Genomic DNA, 26,653 nt, shown 5'->3' on the forward strand with positions numbered 1-26,653 from the left:
TTTTGATACAATCAGAATAAACAGAAAGGAAAAACATAAAGAAACATATTACAAAACTTGAAACGTAGTTTTACATTAATACAACCGAGTTGTATACAGAAAAGAGTTTTCAGGGAAGTATTTTAACACAAAGGCTGTCATGGGCCAGTTGGTAGTTCATTGGACTCATAAAAGGAGGTCCTCAGTTCAAAACCAAGCCAATGAGCTATTTCCATTTGACAAGGAATTATTCTTAACAACCATATCTCTCTGATTATACCTTAATGCCATGTGTCAACTGGCTGTTTATTTTAAATTAGAACATATATGATGAACGTGTACTTATTTTCTTAACGCAGTCAGTCAGGCTTTAGAAAAAAGTCAATCATCACTTATTCTTATTAGAAAAAAAAAGAGAAAATGAGTTTGAGCTTACGATATCAGAGCCTACTTTGCCAATAGAGAAATAAATTATAGTGACATTACCCAAGCCTAACTCTAGCTGTCATAACTACAACACAGGGCCTATGTAGTGATAGTCTACAGACCAGATAATTCAGACCCTCCAATCACTCGCTATGCTTGTGTATACAAACTGAATAATTTAGTCAAGGATGATTTTTATTTTATTTTTTCTACTACAGTACAAAAATGTATTTACATATCTACACGACATACATAATTCACAAAGTTGTTCCGAAGGATGAACCTGAAATATCAAAGAGAATTTGTAAACAAAACGAGACCATCAGAAATTGTACATCAAGGCCCTGTTTTATAAATCTGGTTTTTTCTTCTCTGTTTCATCTTATTTCCATGAAAGAAACTTGCTATCAGTGATTACAGCACAAATTGATGCGATTGAACAAACCCAGCAAACAAAACAAGCATGTGGGTCTACTGTGTATCAAGCATATATTTCGGAGATGCGCAACTTGTTACAAGCACAATGATTAGCACTGTCATCTGATACATAACTAACTGCTAAACTTAGAATGCAGTGATCTGACCAAGTAACTGAGCGATTCCATGTAGAATGTACAGGACGCTAAGACAAAAGTTCTACCCTACTGATTGTACATATCAATGATGTAGTTCACAGAATCTGCCAATTGTAACCAAGCTTCAATATTTTAGGTGCATCCTCTTGGAGTTTTCAAACAAGGAGTTTCATCTGCTTCATGGGCATTTCTTGTCAACTACTGTCTTTCCTTGTTCCTCGTATTCCTGCTTTGAAATCCACATCTGTTGGAATGTACCCTGTATGGTAGAATGGAAACAAAATATGAAATGAATAAATAAAATATGGTTTACTCATTTAAAGAGAAGGCTGAGTTGTGGCACAATGAAATATAATTTGTGAGCTTTCTTCTATGTTTTATACCCGGCCCCCCCCCCCCCCCACTCAGGTTTCGAAATGACCGCATGCGTGTTGCCAAAATGTCCTTTTCGTAACAAAGGAAAAAGGTCGACCCGTATTGACTTTACACACCGGACTTTTGCTGAAAGGGGGGGGGGGGGGGGGGGTGCTGAAAAAGGCTCGTATACAAAAGAAAAAGGTTGAGCCGTATTGACTTTACACACCAGACTTTTGCTGAAAAGGGGGGGGGGGGGGGGGGGGGGGGGTCGGTTGGAACACGCATATGCGTACCCTAAATAACACTGAGTGGGGGGGGGGGGGGCGGGGTTTAATATCAAGTATCATCCTAATTTACCATCTTCTCCTCCAGAAATGATAATAATCATCATCATCATCATCATCATCATAATCATCATCATCACCATTAACATGTTTAAACAGGCAAGACATGTCCTATCCATATATGGTAAAGCTAACAGGTAAAAATGGTAGACGTTAAATTGGCAACATGAAGTCCTTTATGTCTAGAAGCTTGATCTTTTGAAATGGGATAAGCATTAAAATTATCAAATTGGCAACATGTAGTCCCATCTATTGAAATAACTGTTGGAGCTTACCGGTGATGCTAGTATAGAAGAACCTGACCCTAAGCTTCAACTTTTAAAACAGCACAAAAAGTAAAATCATTGAATTGGCAACATGTGGTCCCATCTATTGAAATAAGTGTTGGAGCTTACCAGTGATGCTAGTATAGAGCCTCCTATCCATGCGCTGAATCTTCTCTCTGTTGAACTGAATCTCTTTTCTGATGAACTGGTGCTGGAGTAGATCAACTTCAGCTTCATATTCTGACCAATCAAAAGACAGGATAGAGAATTAATGATGTAAAAGTGGAAGAATTGACAATCGGAAGACATGATACAAAAATGATAATGTTAAAGTGGAAGAATTGACTAATCAGAAGACAGGATAGAGAAATGATAATGTAAAAGCCCCCCCCCCCCCCCCCCACTAAGTGTTATTTAGGGTACGCATGTTCCCTCCTTTTGAAAACACCTCCCTACCAGGCAAAGTCAATATGGGCCAGATTTTTGTGTACAACGAGCCGGACTTTGGTGCGTGAAAAGTACCCCCTTACCAAACATTTTGGTAACACGCATGGTATCCCTCACGTTCACAGAGTTGGGGGCCGGGTGTAAAAGTGGAGGAATTGACCAATCAGAAGACATTACAGAAATGATAATTGACCAATGGGAAAGGGTGTTTTGATTAAAATTCCTTGAGACTATTGCTTAAGTTAGTTATATATATCTCACCAAACATAACACAAAAGATATGAGGAAAATGAGACTCAAAGCTTCTTCTTCTTCTTTTCGTCCTTCTTCTTCACCTTCCTCCTCCTCTTCCTCTCCTTCTCCTTCTTCTTCTCCTCCTCCTTCTTAATCTTCCATTTTTTTCCATCAACATCTTAATCATTATTGCTATTATTTTTAATATCATTAATAATATTGTTATTATCGTTATTGCTACTACAACTACTACTACCATCACCATCATCAACAATCACTGTAGGTCTGACTTACTGCAGGTATTTTGCTTTGTAGATCTCTATGTAACCTGTCTGTGAACCCTCGTAATAAACTGTTGCCTCCAGTCACGATCACATTGCTGAACAGCGCCTGCACAAGGAAGAGATCAAATTAATTTTTTGACATAGCTTATGAAACATTCTATGTTTGCTTTTGGTTTCTAGTAGTAATTAAAAAATGAATGATATTTGACACTTCAAGAAAGTGAAACTGAAAGTTTTTTTTTTGGCAGTTGCATGTATTTGCTCTTCCTCTCTCCTCCATCCTCCCCCTCTGTCTCTCCCTCCCTCTGTCCCTCCCCTCTTTCTCACTCTATCTGCTCATACAGATCTGTGATATCATTCATTTTGAATGATTTGTACATAGCGAGAAGAGTATTTTCTGAATGCAATGTGAATGTTTTATAAGGGGAAATATTTGTGGAGAATCGAACTATAGGCAAATGAAAGCAACATGAGCAAATATTGAACAAATTAAGAAAAATGTTTGGACTAACACAAAGTCGAATACTCTGCGAGAGTGATTACTTACTCCTCTTGTATCCACACAGCCTATGCACAGTCCTGCACAAGTTGTTACAATTATCTCATACTTATCTAACAGGCTGAACATTTCAAGTACAGTACCATACCTCTTTCAAGACAATCATTCAATATTTTGTTGTTCGGCTCGATAATTTTTATTCAAAGTCCTAATATATATAGCAGACGCATCGGTAGAAAAAGCACACATTTCTGCACACACTGTGTCCATTTTGGTTGCATGAGCATATTGCATTTAATGCCAGGAATTTTAAAAAGGAACATCAGCTATAAGATCCTTAAATTCGCAACATCTTTACAGGTCCAAAATCATTGTTTTTCATCGAAACTTGCTATTCTCTTCAATTTTAACAGAGATCATATCTATATACATGTATATTGCTTTCAGAGACATATTTATTAGAACAATTCAGTATTTTAGAAAAGAAACAAATATTGTTGCCAATTTGAAAAAACAACATGTGATTAATTAAGCCCTCAAATTTCCAGTCCTTAAAGCCCCACTGTACTACTTGTAGCTACTTGCTCCCTCTATATAGAAAACAATGCCTAATCGGTGAGCATTGGTCCCCCATGATCCTCTTTTTCTTCTATTAATTGAGAGCTGTGTTGATGAGATGGCCACCTGTCAGTGACCCACTGGGTGGTCTAATCCCTCCTAGCCAAGCTAGTACAGATGGCCTTTAAAGGGATATTTAGCAAACTATAATACATGTATTCTAAATGGTTACTTACTCCTCGAATATCTACATCGCATAGTCCCACACTGGTCGTCACGACATGACTCATACTCAGCATACTACTGCCATCAGCACCCTGTACAGAAATAAACAAGAAAGATAGAAGGAAGGAGAAGAGGTGAATGAGAAAGAAAGAAGAAAGAAGAAAGAAGAAAGAAAGAAGAAAGAAAGAAGAAGAAAAAGAAGAAAGAAAGAAGAAGAAAGAAGAAGAAGAAAGAAGAAAGAGGAGGAGAATGAGAAAGAAGAGTTAGAGAAGATAGAGAAGAAGGACAACAAGAGCAAGAAGAACAAGAACCATAACAAAGGGGAGTAGAAAAGAAAAAGAAGGAGAAAGAGTAGAAGAAAAGAGAAGGAGAAGAGCAAAAAGAAGAAAAGGAGGAGAAGGAAAAAGTGAAGGAGAAGGAGAAAGAGTAGAAGAAAAAGGCAGGAGAAGAGCAAAAAGAAGAAAAGGAGAAGGAGGAGGAGAAGAAGGAGAAGAAGAAGAAGAAAATATGTAAAATGAAAATCAAGGCTTGTTTACATAATAGGTAAATAAAAATATATGGTTCAACCATTTTTATAAAGATGATTGACAAGTGAGGTGGACAAATATAACTGGGATTTGCAATGTTTTGTTTGTTACATGTTTGTAAACAAAAGGAAAAGAAAATAAAATATAAATAAATCAACTCAAATCAAATCAAGGAGGGTATGAGCTTACCTTAACCAGTGATGTGTCAAAGAGCTTCTCTGGAATACGATACCTCTCATCACCAAACTCTCTATTGTACCCGTTAGGGAATTCATAAACCTCTACCGGTAACTGTTCTGCAGTTCTATCACAAAGAAGGAAAAGAAAGGATAGTTTGTAAATAGTTAAGAATGACAGTCTGTATGTACATGTAGTATGTGGAGGTGGTTATTTTACCTGGCTGCTAAGAAAGCATTAATGTTTTTTGTAAGTAAGCAACCAGACGGCCAACGGCTTTAGATCATCTCCGAGGGACCTGGTAATGAGGATTAATGCCTTACTAAAGGGCACTAGCACATTTGATGTACGATGTGCTAATGGGGAATTAGGAGAAGGGTCTCTGTACCAAACTCTCTGTTTGTAATGCAAAAACTTCGGGTGGTAAATGCCCTGCTGCCTGTGAAGTCCGGTAATACAAAGTTTTGGTATGGGGTCGTGAATTGGTTCAAATGAACATATTGGAAGCATATGCGATTTTACAATATTCAATGATCGCTATCGCGGTTGAAATTGAGCCTAAAGAGCGAAAATGGGAATAATAAACTCTTTAAGTTGTATAGCTCCCTCTCAAGATTAATTTTTACTTTAGCTTCAAAATAATGTTTCTTGACTAAAATTGACCAATTTTCTATTCCCTATTGATACATTGTTAAAATAAATTGTAATGTCTCTGAAAACAATATATATGAATGAGAATGTTGTAAAGTTGAAAAAATTGCCAATTTTGATAGAAAACATTGATTTTAAATCTCACTACGTGTTGCCAATTTAAGAATTTTAGAGCTTGTTATCGTTCTTCAAATTCCTAGCATCAAATGCAACAAAATGGAACAAAAACGGATACAGGGTGTGCAGAAATTTTGCCCTTTCTACTCATGTATCTTGCATATTTTATAGGGCTCTGAATAAGAAGTTATGAAACCACAAAATGAGGAATGATTGTTGCAAAAGGGTTAAAATCACTACCACCACCAGTTACCATCATCACAGTTACTGCCACCATCAAACAACAGTTTCCAACCCTCTACCACCACCACCACCACCATCACCACCACCATCACCATTACCATCACCATCATCACCACCACCACCACCGTCACGACCACGACCACGATCACCATGACCACCACCGCCGCCACAACCACGACCACCACCACAACCACCACCACCACCGTCACCACCACTATCACCACCACCACCGCCACAACCACGACCACGACTACCACCACAACCACCACCACCACCACCATCATCATCACCAGCACCAGCACCACCACCACCACCACCATCAAAACAACTTACTCCTCATCATATGGTGAATCCATGACTTGCAGAGTGGCCGCCTGAAAGTCTTGTATCAGTAGTTTGCTCATGTAGTTCTTCCATGACTTGGTGACGTTGGGAAGTTCTTTCTCCTTGAAATTAGCCGGCGCACTCTCCTTCACAGGCTCCTAAAGTGAAGAGAAAAAATTATAAAAAGAAAATGAATAATTCTCATTATTTTCTGTGAAGGTGCAATGGTATGATGAGTAGACTTAACTTCCAGAAGTGTTATGTAATTGATATGTATTTAAATTGGGGGTTTTCTGAAAATCACAATATCTTAATTTTCGTGAAATATGAAGTACATGTTTCTTCGTGATAACGATATTTAATTGCATCTTTTTTTTCCTTGGTGCTTAGGATGGAGCTAAGGATGTCTAAATTTAGCTGCTACCTAAGCAGTCATTAACGGTAACTTTGTCTCAGATTCTGAAACAAAATCCTGGATTTAGCTCATGCTGCAATGATAATTATAAACCTTTTGGTCAGTCAGGAACCCCATGACTTTTACAAGCCGATCGCTTGTCTGATTATCAAGATATTTATGATTGCAAATCAAAATCAAATTTTGTGTTTTCATAACAATACAGTTTATTGGGGGAAAACAAGTATGGTAAAAAAAAACCTCAAGATTTTCACTGTTTTAAGGCACTTCTTGATTATTTTGAAGCACAACTTTCTTAGGGCTTCTACATTACACCATATCACAGACCCTGATAACATGTAGGGCTGGGCATCTCAGATTTAACATTGTTAAACGATGCCTTTAACGGAGAACTAACCCCAAACCCCCCAAAATAAGTGAAAGTATTCTGAAAAAACGTGATGAATTCCTGCCTTCTGATGTACAATAAATCTTACATGAAGATTTCTTGGCATGATGTAATGCCCATTAGCATGACATGGGCGCAGCCATTTTCTTGAAAATGTGACGTACCAAGCGGAGGTGTACATGTATCATGCACCAAGCTTCAATCGGAAAGACTTTTTAATTCAATAAAAAAATCTCTACTTTTTCGATGAGGGAAAATCATAGTCGAGAAGGTAAAAATTAAATTTGGTGAAAATATATATGATAAAGTAATAATTGTAACTCATTTATTCAAAAATACATTTTTTAATGCTTTATGCCTTTCTCATACACTTTGGTGGGGAATCATTGATGGGCAAGAATGCAATAAATCTCTCAGAAGAACTAAAGTCATTGTTTTGAATATTTCAATGTACTTATGTACATGTATATATTCTAGTGAAAGATTTTTATGTTACTTACAGTTCTATTTGCAAATGGTTGTGTTTTGTAATGTGATTTTTATGAAAATGAATAAAATATAATGAATATGAATCAAAAAAGAAAAAAAATTGAAATATTCTTTGGGGATTAGTTCTCCTTTAGCCAATGGCATGCCATTGGTACACATTTCAGTTAAATATATCCATGAAAGAACAATACAGTTAGTATGTAAATCTACATACAAAATATTCTGGGGATAAAATATTCCTAGTTTTTATTTAATAATAATACTACTAATGATAATAATAATTATACTTGTAATGCTACATATTTTAATGATAATAATTATATCATAAAATAATGAAAGTGGCTATTTATAAAACTAAGTGCAAGTATCCGCTCAGTACTGACGCTCGTGGCACTCTGAACCTCTGTAATGGAGAAATGATTTAGGGTACAATTACTACTTTCTATAACCCATGAAAACAATCATATAACTCACGGGTGGCCAACCTGCGGCCCGCGGGCCACATGCGGCCCGCGAGCTCTTCTTGTGTGGCCCGCGGAGCATTGAAAAAGTAATTATAAAAATACTTAATGAATGAAATGCGGCCCACATAACAGCGATGAAATAGAGTAAAACATTTGCACACAGCTATCTATCTCTATTTCCATAATTTGTTTTCATCATTCACAACATATTGATTCGTTACGTGGCTTATACAAAACTCCTCAAATTCCCTCTCATTACATTACATTAACGACATTAACATCACTCGCCGTGTTAATTTCAGTTTGTTATTTCCACATGCAGTAACCTTTGTAAATATACAAATAATAACAATAATAATAATCTTTTAAAATCCACTCCAAATTTTATTAAGTTAAACCGAAAATGGAAATTCTTTTTGCCCAATCGATCGTGAATCAAGAAATATGTTTGAAATGCCATACTTGTCTTAAAACTTACAACCCTTTTCTCCCGCCGTAAATTTTTTTCATTAATCTTAATCGTGGATAGTCCCCTTATATTCTTTCTGCTGTGTCAATGATTTTGTTTGAAATAACAACCAACAGGGCATCGATTTCGAGACGTGCGAAGAAAAGGAAAGTTTCTGATGAAGACAGAAACTTTAAATCGGATTGATCTCTGAAGTATTTCTTCATAGAAGAGAAAGGTACAACTTTGCCTCATATTTTGTTAGCCAGAAATCACACTAAAAAAGTAAGCCTGATTTTGTTCGACTGATTTTGTTGTTTGCAAAATTGCAGGTGTGTACATGAGTGTGTGTGTGTGTGGGGGGGGGGGGGGATTTCAGATTTGGTTTTGACGGGGTGTGCCGCTGAAGCCTCGTTACCTCTACCCATTTTTAAGGGTTGCCTTGTTTTGGCAGATTTTTGTTGAAAGTAAAGCCCATTTTATAAAAATTTTGGGTGTTTGCATGGCTAAAACCCTGAATTTTTTTAAAATAATTTTTTCGAAAACACGGACCCATGTTTAGGATATTTCTGTTAAAAATGGGACCCAAGTTTAGGGATGCTTTTTGTAAAAAAGGTTACCCATTAGAGCGGCACACCCCGTATGTCTCAATATGTGATTACCCCCCCCCCCCCCGCCTGGCCTACGGCCCGCCAAGTTATGACAATCGTTAGATGTGGCCCGCGAGCTTTAAAAGGTTGGCCACCCGTGATATAACTGATTGAAAGCAATCTGATATCAAGTGACATGGATGTTTCATGGTACTCATAAATGACAGAAATTGTGTGCAGGCCTTCTAGATGGTTTGGAAGCTAGTTCAACTCTTTATATATCACACATACAGTGTACATGTGCAATCTCCCTGTGACAACATTTATTTTCTCATGGGATAGGTTATCCAAAGTAATATCTCTTTGGGTTAACCAAAGCAGGGAATAATTTTCCTGGTATCGCATCGCAATTTGCTATGCATTTTTGCATGACTGCTATACAAAATATCTTTTGTGTAGCAGTTTTCTTCCATAGAAATGTACAGAATTTCATTTGAAATATTTATCCATCAGCTAAAATTGCTAATCAAAAAAATTGTGGCAAATTATTCCCTGCAAAGGCTTCAAGATTATTTAACTGTTTCCATCTTTCCATTGCAAGATTAATTCTATAATCATTAAATTAAGAGCAAAAATAGGCAATCATACAAGACCATTATGTTGCACAAAGCAATCCTTCCGTCCATTGGTGTATTTATTGTTTATGCAAATTTGCACATGTTGCAAACGAGTGATCGCTCAGAGAGGCAAAAATAAAGCTACCAAAGTGTTAATAACAGGAATTTTGTGCAGGCTAAATTGGCAAGTCTTTCTCGACAGATTGTCTAATGGTTTGTTTGCTTTACCTGACTGCTAAGAAAAGATGAGTACCTAGTATGCTTATAACTAAGCAACCAAGAGACCAGTGGCTTTAAGTCCTCTCTGAGGGACTCGCGACCTTTTGGTAAACCACAGCTTTCCCAGAAGGCGTGTCTTCATCATCTCGAGATTGCCAAATAGCCTGCTATTTCTGATTTGGGAAATAATCCCGAAGTAACAAATCGCGTCTTCACTATCTCGAGATTCAACCTCGAAACTTGAAACTCGACCTTGAGATATTTTGCTCAGCGTTAGCGCGTATTGCGAATCTTCGGTCTAGTGAAGACGCACAGGACAAATAGCTGGATATTTTGCCAAATAGTGGGATATTTTGAAAACTATCCCAAGATATCTTGGGATCACAATCCAGACCAAATATCCTTCTAATTGCTACTTCGGTCTGATGAAGACGCAAATTAGCTGGATAGTTTGCGATCGGGATAGTTCAAATAGCTGGATATTTGGCAATCTCGAGAAAGTGAAGACAGGCCTACTGAGTCATCGCCCCTCCTTCTATTTAATGACATATTATTCCATCAACTACAGCAGTTTTAATAGCCTACTTTTCTTTTGTGAAATTAAATGAAGTTATTTTTTTTATTGCTCTCTTTATCATGCTTACCAAAGCATCCTTTAATTTTAAAAAGAGGGAAGAAAAAAAGGAAAGATAGATGAAGATGAAGAAGAAAACAAAAACAAACAAACAGGAAAAGCAGCTCCTTTTTATCTACTTTGATCAATTAATAAATTCCGGGTGTTATGAAAGTGAAACATACTTCACAGCCTGGTAAAAACAAGTTTTATTTAAAATTCTGATCTTAAAAGAAAAAAGCATGTAATTATCCTTCACATATTTCCTCTTTTCAGATCCCACAATTGGTTTTGTAATTGTGGATATGAGACAATCATTTTCAAGAGGGTGAAAACTACTCAAAACTAACATTAACAGTTGATTGAAGTCATCAAAACTTTGGGTATTGAACATCTTTGTATTCAAACAATGGAGTGAAAAAGCTGTAACTTTGATTCATTTCGATTTTGCAAGTCAACATCTTCAGAGGTTTTTCAACCGCACTTAGAATCATATAGTAGAAGGAATTGACTTTAGGAATTAGATCCATCACAGTTTTAAAGTCATCTCTTTGAGATTCTTCGACCAACTTGCTTTTGAGGTTTTCAACTGTACTTTGAGACAAGGAATGAATGTTTAGGAATAAGATACTTTGCAGTTTTGAAATTATCTCTTTGAGATTCTTCGACAAACTTTGCTTCAGAGGTTTTCTACTGTACTTCAAGTCATATACCGGTAGTCGAAGGGATGGACATTCAGGAATCACATACATTAGAGTTTTGAAATCATATCTTTGAGATTCTTCGACAAACTTTGCTTCAGAGGTTTTCAACTGTACTTCAAGTCATAAAGTAGAAGGAATGGACATTTAGGAATGAGATACACTACAGTTTCGAATCCACCTTTTTGAGATTCCTCCACGAACTTTGCTCACTACACTTGATACATGTAGCTGATGAGCAGATGAACTACATGTTAGCAGCAAGGCTTGAAATCAGAAATTACCCAGGTGCCACGGACTACCCAAAATTTCTGATGTGAAACTTTAAGTGTTTTGCCTTTGTTAGCCATGATTTTATAGATTTTGTCAAGTACACAGTAAATGATCACCATAATTCGAATTGGCAAACATCTGCAATTGTTCGATATACTCAATAAATGACCACCAAAACTTGGATTTTGGCCACCGTCTGCACTTGAGAAACTCAAGTAATTAGCAAGGATTTGGAGAAATTGTTAATAGCAAGGATTTTGTGAAATTGTTATTAGCCAGAATCTTTTTGATTTTGTGAAGATGGTTATAAATGAACACCAAAAGTTGAACTTTGCAACTTTCTAGAATCGTGACGCTAAAAGCGATTAGCCTGGATTTTGTGAAGTTTACTGTAAATGACCACCAAAGCTTGAATTCTTAAGGCCGAACAGACGTTGCAGTAAGTTTTGGCCATTCTACAGCAAAAAGGACACTTAAGTTTATTTTGGCAGTGGTAACACCCTATCAAAGACAATTCTCGACAAAGGTAGGGTAACATAACAATTAGCTGTGGCCATTCTGAAGCAAACAATACATTTTATTTCTGCAGTGGTGACACCCTAGAGATTATAATCATGCTGAAGATAACAACTTCTCATACAGCCTCAAGGTTTTTCTTTTGCTTGTGGGTGCTGTGTGCCATGTCCCTGCTCTCTGCAGGATCGCTTGTGAAGGATGTTTCAGGAAGTCTCAGCCCTGAGTCAAACAGAGGTTGCCAGCTTAGGAACACCAGCCTCGGACCAAAAGCCAACTGTGCTCACCAAAATCTCAAGTGTGTTCCTCAGGATCTTCCAAGCAACACAATATTGCTTGATCTCTCCTTCAACAAGATCACAACTCTGTTCAACAGTTCTTTTGCATATCTTCCTGACATCACTACCTTAGGGCTTGCAAGCAATGTCCTCTCAAAGATAGAAAATGGTACCTTTAAGCCTCTGGCTCATCTCAGCGAATTAAGTCTATATAACAACAGACTATTTTCTCTTCCATCAGGTCTGTTTTGCACGAATCATTTCCTTTCCAGACTTCTTCTAAGTAATAACAGATTGTCTTCTTTTCCTAGTGATGCACTGCCATGGTCTAACAGTACCAAGATACTTGACTTAAGTGCCAATAAAATCTCCTTCATTGATTCACGTGACTTAATACCTCTTCAGAATTGTTCACTAGAAAGGCTGCGATTACGAAGTAATGCCTTAAGTAGTCTTCCTCTAAACATTTTCTCATATTTGAGCACAGTGACGTTCTTGGATCTTTCATACAACAATTTTACAACATTTCACATCTCCGTGGTTTTAGGAAGTACTGTCATCACAAACCTTTTCTTTGATTCATGCAAGATACATGAAATAATTCCATTGAATAAGTCACATGTCTCTCTAGGGGAATTGGGCAACATCTTTAAACTAAGTCTTACATTTAATCTAATAAGTTACGTTCCTGACTTTGCATTTTGGGGTTTCAATCAGACAAATATTCTTTCACTTCAGAACAGTCAGGTTGCTAGTTTATCGAATAAATCTTTTTGTGGGTTAGACCACTTAATTCAGTTGGATCTGTCTTACAATCGCCTCGCAACCTTAAGCTTAGATATATTCTCTTGCAATAACATGTTACAGCAACTGAAGCTGAATGGGAATAAGATTGCAAGGCTATCCATCGGCATAGAATCGGGCCTATCCTTACTATATCACCTCGACTTGGCGCACAATAATATCAAGGATATCGAAAGCAGCAGAAAGAATGTAACATTTCCCTCAGTAGAGTACATCGATCTGTCATTTAACAAATTCACAGCGATCAGGAAGTTGATACTGTGGGGTTTCAATAATCTGAAAATTCTAAACATGTCGAACAATGACATCTCCAATTTATATTCTCCCAAGTCGTTCACAAACTTGAGGCTGCTCAAAGAGCTGTATCTTAAAAATGAGTATTTGCAGACCATCAACCAGGCTTTTTGCTACCTAGGGGCTTTACAAGTCTTGGATTTGTCATTCGCCCCATTGAAATTAACCTCCATAAATCAATTCACAAATACCTCATCCCTCACCAGACTGATTATGCGTGAGAACAGTCTGAGGAGTACAGATATGTACCACGTCAAGACTGGAAGCTCACTGTTTCGAGGCCTAGACTCTTTGGAGAGCCTGAATTTAAGAAAGAATAAGCTTGATATGTTAGTACCAGGTACTTTCAACCCGCTGAAAAAACTCAGGATACTTTATCTGTCGCAGTCTTCTATAACAGTTCTGAGTCGTGGTGTCTTTGACAGCCTGACTGCCCTCATGACATTGGACCTTCGCGACAATGAGATCAAGAAGATACCTGAATGTCTGCTTCAAACGCAACACCATCTTGCTGTTCTATATTTAAGCAACAATAGACTTGAAACTATTCCAAGGACACTATTCAATAAAACCACCTCTCTGCACACTCTGTACATCGAACAAAACAAAATTACTACCATAGAACCAAAGACGATGTTCAAAACAAAGAAGACACTGAGACTATATGCTTCTGGAAACCCATTTTCCTGTACATGCAACTTGAGGTGGTTCGTGAAGTGGCTCCTTTCTGGCAATGTTGAACTCAGGAATCAAGAGAAGACTTTCTGCTCGCTTACGTCCATCAAAGAAGAGATCAATTCACCTATACTTTCATTTAACCCTGACCAATACTGTGGCACTGACATTGTGATGATCACAGGTGTATCCTTTTCAGTTGTTCTGATCGTGGTGATTTGCTTGGTGGCTTACAGGAAGCGATGGTGGCTAAACTACAAAGTCTTCCTCCTTAAGCTAGCGATCTTTGGCTACGAGGAAATCAACCAGGACTTGGATGCCCATGACTATGAGTACCAGCTAAACATCATGTACAATGAAGGTGACGAGGAATGGGTGGACCGGATCATGAAGCCAATGCTGCAGGAGAGGTTTCCACATCTGCGGAAAGTGATCTTCGGTGACAACGACCTCAACATCGGGATGTTCTACATCGATGCTCTCCACTACGCCACCGAGATCAGCTTCAAGACTGTCTTGTTGATAAGTCACAACTCCATAGATGATGCCTGGTTCTTGACCAAGCTGCGCATAGCCCTAGAGCACATCAATGACACCAGACTGGACAAGGTAATACTGATTTTCATTGAGGACATCCAGGATGAGGACCTCCCATATTTGGTTCGGTTATTTCTGAGTAAGAACAAACCTTACATGTTGTGGATGGACGATGAAGATGGTCAGGAACTCTTCTGGGCCCAGTTTGAGAAGAGCATGAAAGCCAATAGGGCCCTTAACAGCGTTATTCCCATTTAACAAGAATACTTTCACAATCAAGGAAGGAAACTAGGAATCTCTGATTATGCCCTATATCAAGATGCAAGGTTCCCATTAAAAAATCAACCATAATTATCACTTTTCAATAGAGTTATTCCAATTAAGAGCAGAGCACAAAGCAGTAAAAACAGTATTGAAAAAAATAAATCATAGAAATGATAGATAATTCTGATAGTAACAGGAGGAAAGAAAAGAAAATGAAGAAAAAAAAGAAGGAGACTTTACGACGCTAATTCAACACCATACTGGTGTTTACCCTATAACAGGTGTTGTCAGTCACCAAGAGTGGACTTCACTCTCATGACATACAGGTCTTGGGTAATGCACTGTGTCCTACTCTACCATCATATGGAATTATAATCATATCAAATTTCCCTCACCCTCGAGATGTACATGTATAGGCAAGTTGGGAGTATATCTGGTGGGACCATGAGTTAGTTGGGTCATTCCATGTCAAATCACCCAATGGTTTTAACCCGACCATTTTTTATTTTGATGAAACTTAGTGTACTTGTTGACTGTGATCTCACAGCACTAAATCCTAAATTTTAGGTCAATCGGGTGAGGGGTTTGGGAGATACGGCCCACCAAATTTTGAGATTTTTTCAAAAATGGGGGTGGCGGGCCTACCTTTGAACCCTTGTATTTCGGGAACTAATGGGTCAATCTTCACAAAATTTGTATTGTTGGAAAGGTTATTCAATAAGGATTCCAAATCTGCCGTCATTTTCAAAATTCGTACATGTTGGGGTACTTTGACCTCTTGACCTAAAATTTGACCTTGAAATTGACCTTGTGGATCACGTGACCTTGACAACATTTTTCATGAAATGTAATCTCTGACATGTTCACTAAAACATATAAAAGTTTCAGAGATATAATATTTTTTGTTTAGGAGCAATAAGGATTGAAAGTATCCATACTTACAGATATTCACAATAAACCCTATTATAATGTATACAATACATGCAATATGCACAGTACAACATACATCTTCCACATGCTTTTTTGTTCTAGGCATATATCCATTCTAGAAATGAAATGACAAGTTCATATAGGCCTAAAGGGTTAACAGGATGTATGGCTTCAGACCTCTGAGTTGGTTCTAGGATAATTACCCCCCTGGAAAATTAACCCCAGGAAATGTTCCCCCCCCCCCCCCCTCTGACAATTACCCCCCGAGGACTATCACACCCAGAGGACAATTACCCCCCAGATAATTACACCCTAGGAAAATTACCCCCCGGACAATTACCCCCCCCCCCCCCCTATTCGTTAAAGGAAAAGTTCATCCTGATAATAAGTTGGTTTTAATCAAAGCAGATTTTTTTGGGGGAGGTAATTATCCTTGAGGGGTAATTTTCCAGGGGGGGGGGGGCAGATTGTCCTAGGAGGTAATTTTCTGGGGGGTAATTGTCATCAGGGTGTGATAGTCCTCGGGGGGTAATTGTCCTCGGAGGGGGGGGGGGGACATTTCCTGGGGGTTAATTTTCCAGGGGGGTAATTATCCTAGACCCGATCCTTTAGGCCTATATGAACTTATCATTCTATTTTTATTCAAGTACTGCTGACATTAAGAATGGATATGCCTAGAACAAAAAAACATGCAGAAGATGTACATGTATGTTGTAGGCCTACTGTGCATATTGCATGTATTGTATACATTATAATAGGGTTTATTGTGAATATCTGTAAGTATGGATACTTTTAATCCTTATTGCTCCTAAACCAAAAATATTATATCTCTGAAACTTTTATATGTTTAAGTGAACATGTCAGAGATTACATTTCATGAAAAATGTTGTCAAGGTCACGTGATCCACAAGGTCAATTTCAAGGTCAAATCTTAGGTCAAGAGGTCAAAGTACCCCAACATGTACAAATTTTCAAAATGGCGGCAGATTTGGAATCCTTATTGAATACCCTTTCCAACAATACAAATTTTGTGAAGATTGACCCATTAGGTCCCGAGATACAAGGGTTCAAAGGTAGGCCCGCCACCCCCATTTTTGCAAAAATCTCAAAATTTGGTTGGCCGTATCTCCCAAACCCCTCACCCAATTGACATAAAATTTGGGATTTGGTGCTGTGAGATCACACTCAACAAGTACAGTAAGTTTCATCAAAATCAAAAATGGTCGGGTTAAGATTTTCAGATTTTTTGGGTGATTTGATATGGAATGACCCAGTTGCTTCAGAGACCTTTGCACCCACATTAATTGGTAATTCAACCAAATCTAGTATCAGCGAACTATGATGCAATATATATTGTATATGGACACTGACTACTATGTGGCTTAAAAACAATTCTAATATTTGGTCTGTACAAGGTAACATTATGTTGAAGGATTTGAAATTGACTATTTCATATTTTCTCTATAAAACAATTAACATTGCAGACCATAGTAATTTAAAGCAAGAGTTGCTCTAAATGGTAATTAATTTTAAGATTACAAATTATAAAGTAAACTCTATTCTTTAATATGTTTCTAATAAAATGAAGATCAGAAAACAGAATGTTTCGTTGAAAAAGGAGTTTCAAAGAAAGTTCCTTGTACATGTACATGTATATACATGCTTAAAGTACAGTGTACATTATATCTTAACTGCACAACACGTAGTGACAAAATTAAAAATGTTACAGAGCATTTCAGTTACCTGTTTATGAAGAAACAAATGTGACATAAAAACAAATTTGGCGCCTAAAACTTCAAGTCAAATATATACCTGTATATATAAACATCACAACGTGTATAAATAATGAACATATTTTTCTTGTATTTGTCTGGGTATGATGTGTTAATATGGTGCAATCGTATCATTTTGCAATGTACAACATACGATTAATGACTAAATAATTCTTACCACTTGTAAATATGATGTTTGTGTATTTTTCATAATTCAAGAATGAGAGGTATAAATTGTTGAAAAAGGGTATTTGTTGAATACTTTCAGATGTAAGCTTCGATACGTCACATTCTCAAGAAAGGGAAGTTGGGACGAATAATTTTTTGTATACTTAAAAATAACAGAACTTGGTAAGAGAATGAATACTATAGTAGTTAACTGTAAATGTATAACATCACAATAAATGATCAAAATAGATGATTAAAAGCCTTTTAAAGATATTTTCTGTCAATAAAGCACTTATTTGGATAATAGCAACATATGCCTACACGTATCTTGTTATCATTGTAGTTCTATTAGAGAACCCATCGGGAAGAGCCTATCAGAAGTTGTCTCTAAAAATCTGCCATTTTGTCGTTGACATTTACATGTAAAGGCTAGACTTGGCCATCCTGAAATATTCATTGTGTAAAGATGCTTCCCTTATCTTAGTCTACCTTTCATGGAGCAATTAAATAATGCGGATCAGCAAACAGAATGAGCCCTTACCTTAGACCCTGTAAGCCGAGACAAAGATCTGCCATTTTCTTATTGAAATATGAAGGCTAAAATAAGCTCTCATGAATATTAATTTGTGTATGCTGCTTCCCAGAGCATATTCAGGTTTGCACACAGCACAAATGGATTTGAGAAGCAGCATACAGAAAAGGCCCTACCTCGGATGCTATATTGTAGGCAGGGACGAAGATCTGTCATTTTGTTACTGGCATTTTGAAAGCTAAACATTCATATTGCATGCTGCTTCCCCTTGGTATAGCTTGCTTTCAGAGATGCGAACCTCTTGACTAAAAAAAAATCCAAAAAAAAATCAGATTTTCAAGAAAAACTTGACACTACCACTGGCGCCTTGGCCCTGGGCCAGTAAAATTTCAGAAAAATCTCATACTGGAACGGTCAAGTAAAATGTTTGCTCTTTCATTATAATTTAATGAGACAATTGTAAAGCAAAGTTTTTGTAGGAGTTGCGGGGGTTTACTTTTACATGTTTTTATGCGATTCCACGGTTTTTATGATTTTTTTTTAATCTTCTTTTTTTTGGGTGAAAAATTGTATTTTCATAAGAGATGATATTGTATTATCGTATTTTACTCTTATTATCGTACTAAATACGATTTAATCGTACCGGTTGGCATCTCTGTGTTTTGCATAGAGCATAAATGGAGTTGAGAAGCAGCATAGAGACTAGACTCTTACCTTAGATGCTATTCTGTAGGCAGGGACGACTTCTATCCTCTCATCCTCAAAGAATTCCTTACATTGCATGCTGATGAAGTCTCCGCCCAATGGACTCTTTACAATGGCTGTATTAAAAGATAGAACAGTGTATATCATGAATATTCAATAGCATGAACATTCAAATGACATTCAATATCATGAATATTCAAATGAACATTTTCAATATGAAGTCTCCTCCCAATGGACTCTTTACAATGGCTGTAAGATAGAAGTGTTTATCCTGAATATTCAAATTAACATTCGCTGCATGCAGATATGGGTGTATTAAGATAGAACAGTGTATATCATGAATATTCAAATCAATTCTTTACATTGCATGCTGATGAAATCTCCTCCCAATGGACTCTTTACAATGGCTGTATTAAAAGATAGAACAGTGTATATCATGAATATTCAATAGCATGAACATTCAAATGACATTCAATATCATGAATATTCAAATGAACATTTTCAATATGAAGTCTCCTCCCAATGGACTCTTTACAATGGCTGTAAGATAGAAGTGTTTATCCTGAATATTCAAATTAACATTCGCTGCATGCAGATATGGGTGTATTAAGATAGAACAGTGTATATCATGAATATTCAATATCATGAATATTCAAATCAATTCTTTACATTGCATGCTGATGAAATCTCCTCCCAATGGGCTCATTACAATGGCTGTATTAAAGATAGAACAGTGTATATCATGAATATTCAATAGCATGAATATTCAAATGAACATTTGCTGCATGCAGATATGGGTGTGCAAAGATAGAACAGTGTATATCATGAATATTCAATAGCATGAATATTCAAATGAACAATCGCTGCATGTAGATATGGGTGTATTGGAATACACAAACTGGTGACATCATAATCAGGCGCAAAGCAGTGATAATATAATAACACAAAAGCAGGGAGTCATTTATGTACCTCGGTTTTAACCCTAAAGAACAATCCCTTTCATCTAATTTGACATTGCTGCTACTACACATTTTCATATTGGAATACAGTAAATGAATTTAAACTACCATAAGAATTCTTCACTTTCACCACAACTGGAATATCTACTCTTATTATATAATCCATATGGCACTGAATAATGCACTTACCAGATTGGTTGACATAGCCTTCATAAACAGGCACTGCTGTGGTGTGAGTTGCTCCACTGTCTATAACCAAGCCTGTTGCTCTTCCATTGGCAAAACTGCAAAGTGGCTGGTTAAGGAAACTAATCTTCATTGCTGGTATTCATTGAAGGTTAACTTTAGTCCGGGCCAAACCCTTACCTAAAGCCTCGTTTAGACATGGCGTTGTGAAGTGCCTCAAAAATCCACCATGGTAAACTAAACCGACTTAAGTATGAATGTGCTTCACATATCTGTGTCTCATAATGTTGAGATAACATAAGTATGAATGCTTAAGAAATTTGTTGCATGCAGCTATTTGTTCTAATCCCAACTTGATATTCATTGAAAAATAATTGACAAATACACACAATTCAGACTCGATACAAAGTTTGTTTTCAAAGCCGAAATCTACGCAGAGAGAAAGAGAGAGAGAGAGAGAGAGAGAGAGAGAGAGAGCAGGACTCTTGCAGAGGAAGAGGGGCAAACAAAAACTCTCATACTTCATGTAAAAAAATTTTAAGAGTGCCGAATACGTTGCGAAAGGGTATGCAGAGAATGAGGGGATGAATGGAGGAGCTAACCCATACAATTTACACTTTATATTAAAGAGAAGGTTGAGTTCTGGAAAGAGGTGGAAAATAATTTGTGAGCGTTATCAATGTATTATGCAAGTGTGGAAGAACATCAGATAAAAAAATGTTCCCTGAAAAGCATGGCTCTTCAAAGTTAATATTCTAAATATGGCATGTAACATCATAAAAATCAGGACAGATTTTTATGCCACGTTTGTGTAGTCCCATATACATCCTTCTGTGTACAGTGCTTGTAACTTTACCAAGACTGGGCCAAATTTCTTATCATTTTGATGATTTCAGATCCTTGCAGTACACACCAATACTATATGCTAGATGATCAACCTGTTCTGATTGATTCCACAACGTTTCTTTCACAATGCAATCGCATGACCAGAACTCAACTTTCTCTTTAAGTGTCAAATACATTTCAAAAGCATGAAAGGATACGCAGAGAGAACAGGACTCTTGCAGAGGAAGAGGGCAGGAATGTTGTACTGCTCAAACATCAGCTCTGTCAGCTTCTCTCTCTTCTGACGTAGGTTCCACTGAAAAAACAAAAACAAATATGAAATGAAAAACGATTGCAATGATAATCATAAGAGTTCACCAGAGCCCCGTCTTACAAAGAGTTGGTATCAATCGCAACTTATATGCGCAACTATGAACATAAGAGATAGTAGACTGCAAACTTGCGATTGATTGGAGGACTTTTTTTGGGCTTCAATATACACCATATCATAGACACTGATAACACGTAGGGCCATGCATCTCAGATAATCAGACAGGCCATCGGCTTGTAAAAGTCATGGGATTCCTGACCTAAAGGGGTATAAATTATGATTTCAGCATGAGCTAAATCAAGGAATTTTTTTCAGAATCTGAGGGAATGTTACCAAGTCACTTTAATGTACCTCGTAACCCTCGTTCATCTTCTCTTCTCTGCTTGTGTTATTCTTATGTTATATACAGGGGTGATAGTGAGCACTAAAAAAAAAAAGGATTCGGGAAAAAAATTGACATCTGACAACATTCATCTCTTTTGAGTAAGAAAATTGGGGAAAAAATCAGGAAAATGGGGGTAAAATGGGGGTAAAATCGGGGTAAAATCGGGAAGAAAAAAGACAATTAAAAAAAATAATCGACTAAAAAAGAAAAAAGAAAAAATCTGGGAAAAAAAAAAATTGGAAAAAACAATTTATATCGGGTAATCATCAGGCCTGTATATATATATTGATACCATTTTTTTTAACCTTTGTCTATTTTTAATGAACGTATTGAATAAAGTGAACTTGAGCTTGACTTACCGCAGGTTCGGACATGAGCACGGGATGTAGGCTGGGGTCGGACTTGATGTATTTCTTGTAGGCGTGGTCTAAAACGGACTGAAACATGTCCCAGTCTTCAACTAAACACAAAGAGATGGAAGAAATGGATGTAAAAAAAGGGCAACAATACTTCAATTCTATTGCATTCAGTTAAAAAGACAACATTTTAGAACATATTTGACAAGGACATAAAATAAACTTCAGGAATAGGTTGCAACCTGAAAGGAAAAACATGGCGGTAATCCTTATATTAATACTTGTCATCAATAACAAATGATTAATTTCCACGAAAAAGTTAGCTCTCAGCCAATCAAATGCAACTATTTCAGTAGCTTATAGGGTAACAACACGGAGCCTCCATTTAACGTCCTATCCGTGGGACATTAAGAGTATTTTCCACTCTAACATAGCCTGTGTCTATGGAACAGGGGAAGGGCACATCAACACATAACGCAGGCCACAGTCATATGCCCGGGTTGGATTTTAACCCACGATCTTTGGTTCGACAGGAAGACGCTTTACTGACTGAACCAACTCGCCCCCGCCTCCTCCTTCTCGGCATATCTTCTTTTCCAACGGCATCTTAACTATAAGGGACTAACACGTCATATGGGAACAAGACAGTAGTCAGTAACAAAAAATAATCTAGTACTCACCCATGCCATCTTTGAGTGGCGTGCCAAGCTCCATCCCCTCCCGAACAAACGTCAGGTAAGGCGTATCAACAACGTATCGCTTCTTTATCGCTCCGTCCTTGATGATCGGTTGCGTCTGACCGTCGATGTCCATCGATTCTTCATCTTTGCAGTCGACCGACCCGGCTGTTGTCGGGAATTCAGCCTGTAGGTATGACAATTATGTACGTAAGAAACATTAAGAACAAGACTTTAAAGCATAATGCTGCTTTGTATCATGATTATAATTTCCTTGGGATATCTAAATGATATCCTTATTTGTAGAAATATGTGATAATGTGTCATTTTAGTTTTAGTTTTTTGAGGGGGGGGGGGGGGGTTATGATGTATTTTTTGGTTATTTTTAACAATGTGTAATATTGTGTGAATGTCAATGTTATGTTTATTTTTAAGTTTATTCAGGAGCAACTTATAGCTACTTGCGCCCTCTATATAACAAACATGCATTATCAGTGACCATTGGTCCCCCATGATCCTCTTTTTCTTATGTTAATTGAGAGCTGATTGATAAGATAAGCACCTGTCCAGTGACCTTGGAGGGTGGTCTTATCCCTCATGTACACTAGTAAAGATGGCCTTTAAAGGAAGACCAACAATATCCAATCTGTAAATGACCTACCTTAGGTGAATCCTCTCCAGCATACCCCCCTCTCACAGAGTAGGAGCCCACATCAAACACCAATGCACCGACCTCATCTGTAAAACATAAACAAGAAAGATTCTTACTAAAATCCAATCCTTGCATGAAGGAAGGTCCACGCTGGTTTATTCTCGTACCAGCAGGAAAAAAATGAGAGTCATTTGGCTCAACAATAGAGGTGCACAGCCTACATGAAGGTCTACACTGTACTTTGGGGGTACCGTCTCTAAGTCTAATGTCAGAGACTTCTGTTTAATCCTGTAACCGATAATCGGATCGTTGGCTGGTCGTTGGCTGATCTATTGAAATCAGATTATAAATTCTGATCGCCGATCAATGAAAATGTTGATGTTTCATGACTTGAAATTAATAATATTAGTCCAAGAGGAGAGGCAAAACATGCGAGTCGCCATTTCAGATTATAACGACAATGGAAAGAAAATGTGCACCTACATTATAATCCAAAATGGCAGCTTGCATGCTTTGCCTCTCCTCTTAAGTCATTATGTGCTTTCAATCTAGCTTCTATCGGAGTCACACCGATGAAAATACCGATAGAATTTTCCTTATGTAAACAAAGGTGAACCACCATTTTCCCTGCTGTCGCTTTCATACTGCCGGTGAAATTCACTCGCTGTGGTGAGCACTTGCCGGAAGTGAAGAATTATTACGTAATTATTAAGCCCATGCCCCATCTAGCTGGCATAGAGCATGTTCAACAAACATAGCTGGTTACGATAAAGTGACATTAGACCATTTTAATCAGTGTTTTAATCGCTGTTTTCTCCCGGACACATTCACAGTGGCTGTTTCATCGGTGTCACACCGTTAGAATGAGAATTTCTCCTGCTCTTGAGCAGGAGAATTTAATCGCCTATTTCTCTTTTTTTCATCGGCTATTTAATCAGCTTTTTCTCCTCTGTAGCATTCATAGTGGCCGTTTCATCTAATGCGTCCAGACTCCGGATGCATCCAATGAAAATCAGGCCAGTTTGAAAGGGGTATAAGACTAAATATTATAACTTTCAAAGTCATGAAAAGGCACATAAAAAAAAAAAATTTTTTTTACAACAAATCCAAATGACAAAATAATCCCAGCTCTACATTTTCTTTTAGTATTTGATAGCCCAAAACTTGAAGAAAAAAAAATGTTTTCCTCTTCCGATCATTTTCTGATCAGAACATATTATCCAATTTCACCTGATCGGCCGAGGATCGGCCCCCGACCCAATTATCAGTTACAAGGTTATTTTGTTGAGATGTTTAGTAGCTTTAATAGCTTATTTGGGAGACATGCATTCTCCAATTTAGGAAACTACAGGTATTTCCTTTATTTAAATTTGCCGCTAATGGATTTCCTTGGCTCAAAATAAAAAATATGATGAGCAAGTTCCTCAAGAAAAATCACCCCCCTTTTGGCCATCTTCTTGAAAAATTCACTGTCTACTTTTATTTTCATAAAAGCTTTTCTTATGATGTACACATCAAACCAGTCGGGTCCTGACCCCAGAGAGGTTAAAATTGATTGGAAAAAATGAATTTGTTGGTGATGTTTCTTTTGTTCTTATGAAAGGTAAATCTGCTTTATATCATGGGAGATAGTCTCCCAAATCGGACTACAGCTTAGAGACCAAAAATTATACAGTGCGTCCCAGAAAAATGAAACCGAGAATTAATGATATTTTATCATATTTAAATCACAATTATTATTAATAAATGACACATAGATTCTAGACCTATAAATTTGTAAAGCTTAGATACTTCTCTTTCATTTGATGCAACTTGTAGGATGCACATTTCATGCATAAGTGATTAAAAACAATTTGAAGATAGGGTATCAATTTGGCGGGCGGTATCTGAATTTCAAAGAGAAATTCACATTTCTATCAGTAGGGGCGCTGGTCCAAGAATGAGGATCGTCCTCATAAACAAGGATATCCTCATAAACGAGGACAAAATGCGTCCTCAAAAATCAGGGTTGTCTGCATTTATGAGGACGTTTTTTTTCATCGGCGCTCTGGGGGTTTCACGTTACAGAACGGCCTGATGGCGATGCCAAAAATGGATTCCCCGGGGGAAAATAACCCTAGTTCACCGTCTACTTTTATGGGTTGTCCGTCTTCCCAAGGATTTATTGCTTATAATGTGAAAGTCTCTGTACAATGTCAATGTAAAATGCATCAAGAAAATCATTGCAGAATCCGTTTTTTGCATCGCCAATGCACCGATCAAAAATATGAAACGTCTGCAAAAATGCAGACGGTCCTTATTTTAGAGGACGCATCGGTCCGTGTTTACGAAGACGATCCTCGTTTATGAAGACGATCCTTATTCTCGGACCAGCGCCCCTACTGTCTATAAAGTTCATTTTCTGCCCTTTCATAATCTATGACTCCTTATTCCTTAATCAGGAAAAATGAGCCAGGAGTAACTAGTAACAAGGTAATGCTTGCATTTCCATAATTAGATTAACAAAATTCATTTTCACTAGCTGCCTGCCGTAGCAATAAACACAGTTGATGAAAGACTAAATTACTTAGAGACTAGACTAACTCTGTTAGAAGACGAAAGACAAGTTGATACATGGCTGATCGTTTTCATATGAAAGTAAATCATGCTTAGAGTTAGACTCTAGGCCTAGATCTAGTTAGATCTAGACCCAAATTCTGTGTTACTTTTAGTTTTACTGTGTGTTAGTTGTGTGTGTTAGCAAAAAATAACATTTATTAGATCTATAGGGCGCTTTATACAGATGTTTCTACAGATGTTTCTAAGCGCACAGGGTCCACGCCAGGCGGCCAGTGGTGCGGTGGCGAAGCGGCGTCGGCCTGGCCCGCGCCGTTACTGCTCCCGGCGCGGAGATAAATTTTTAGCATTCAATCCCGACTGACCGGCTACACACGACAAATATCGCACATTCACACACATGTAAAATCATCACCATTTTTCTTTGTCTTTGATCCTGATACATAAATAGCTTAAAAAACATCATTATTGGCAGGCAAAGATATCAAAATAATTGAAATTCAAATGAAAAGAAAGAAATCTTACCTCCACCATACACCCCACCACTCATGTTTGTGTCGAATGGATGAAATTTATCAGAAAGTGTAAACTATTTCTATCGGCTTTATAGAAATTGGCAACACCGCACTCACCACTGAATTATAATTCTATAAATGGAAAATTAAACATGATTTCATAAAAAAAAGATTTAATTCGGAAGTAAAATTTAAAAAATTGAGTTAAAATAGATACTTTTAAATTAAATCAAAGAATACCATAAATATAAATGAACAATATCTTAACAAAATGTATTATTCTCTATCA

At 37.3% G+C, this 26,653-nt stretch overlaps 1 protein-coding gene across 1 annotated transcript; it reads right to left on the reverse strand.

Moving 5' to 3' along the window:
• Window positions 1-26,501, reverse strand: LOC586963 (actin-like protein 6B). Its single transcript, XM_030993455.1, has 13 exons — window positions 26,375-26,501; window positions 23,303-23,379; window positions 22,645-22,828; window positions 21,968-22,068; window positions 21,111-21,208; window positions 20,071-20,165; window positions 18,932-19,038; window positions 6,243-6,391; window positions 4,911-5,025; window positions 4,206-4,286; window positions 2,923-3,018; window positions 2,077-2,187; window positions 1-1,239 (listed from the first exon to the last, which is right to left on the reverse strand). Exons 1-13 carry the CDS (start codon window positions 26,397-26,399, stop codon window positions 1,159-1,161), a joined length of 1,320 nt encoding a protein of 439 aa, XP_030849315.1. The 5' UTR covers window positions 26,400-26,501; the 3' UTR covers window positions 1-1,158.
• Between the last annotated feature and the right edge of the window lie 152 nt (window positions 26,502-26,653).

This window comes from Strongylocentrotus purpuratus, unplaced genomic scaffold, assembly GCF_000002235.5.
Source record: "Strongylocentrotus purpuratus isolate Spur 01 unplaced genomic scaffold, Spur_5.0 spur5_scaffold_20, whole genome shotgun sequence".
Taxonomy (NCBI): Eukaryota; Metazoa; Echinodermata; class Echinoidea; order Camarodonta; family Strongylocentrotidae; genus Strongylocentrotus; species Strongylocentrotus purpuratus.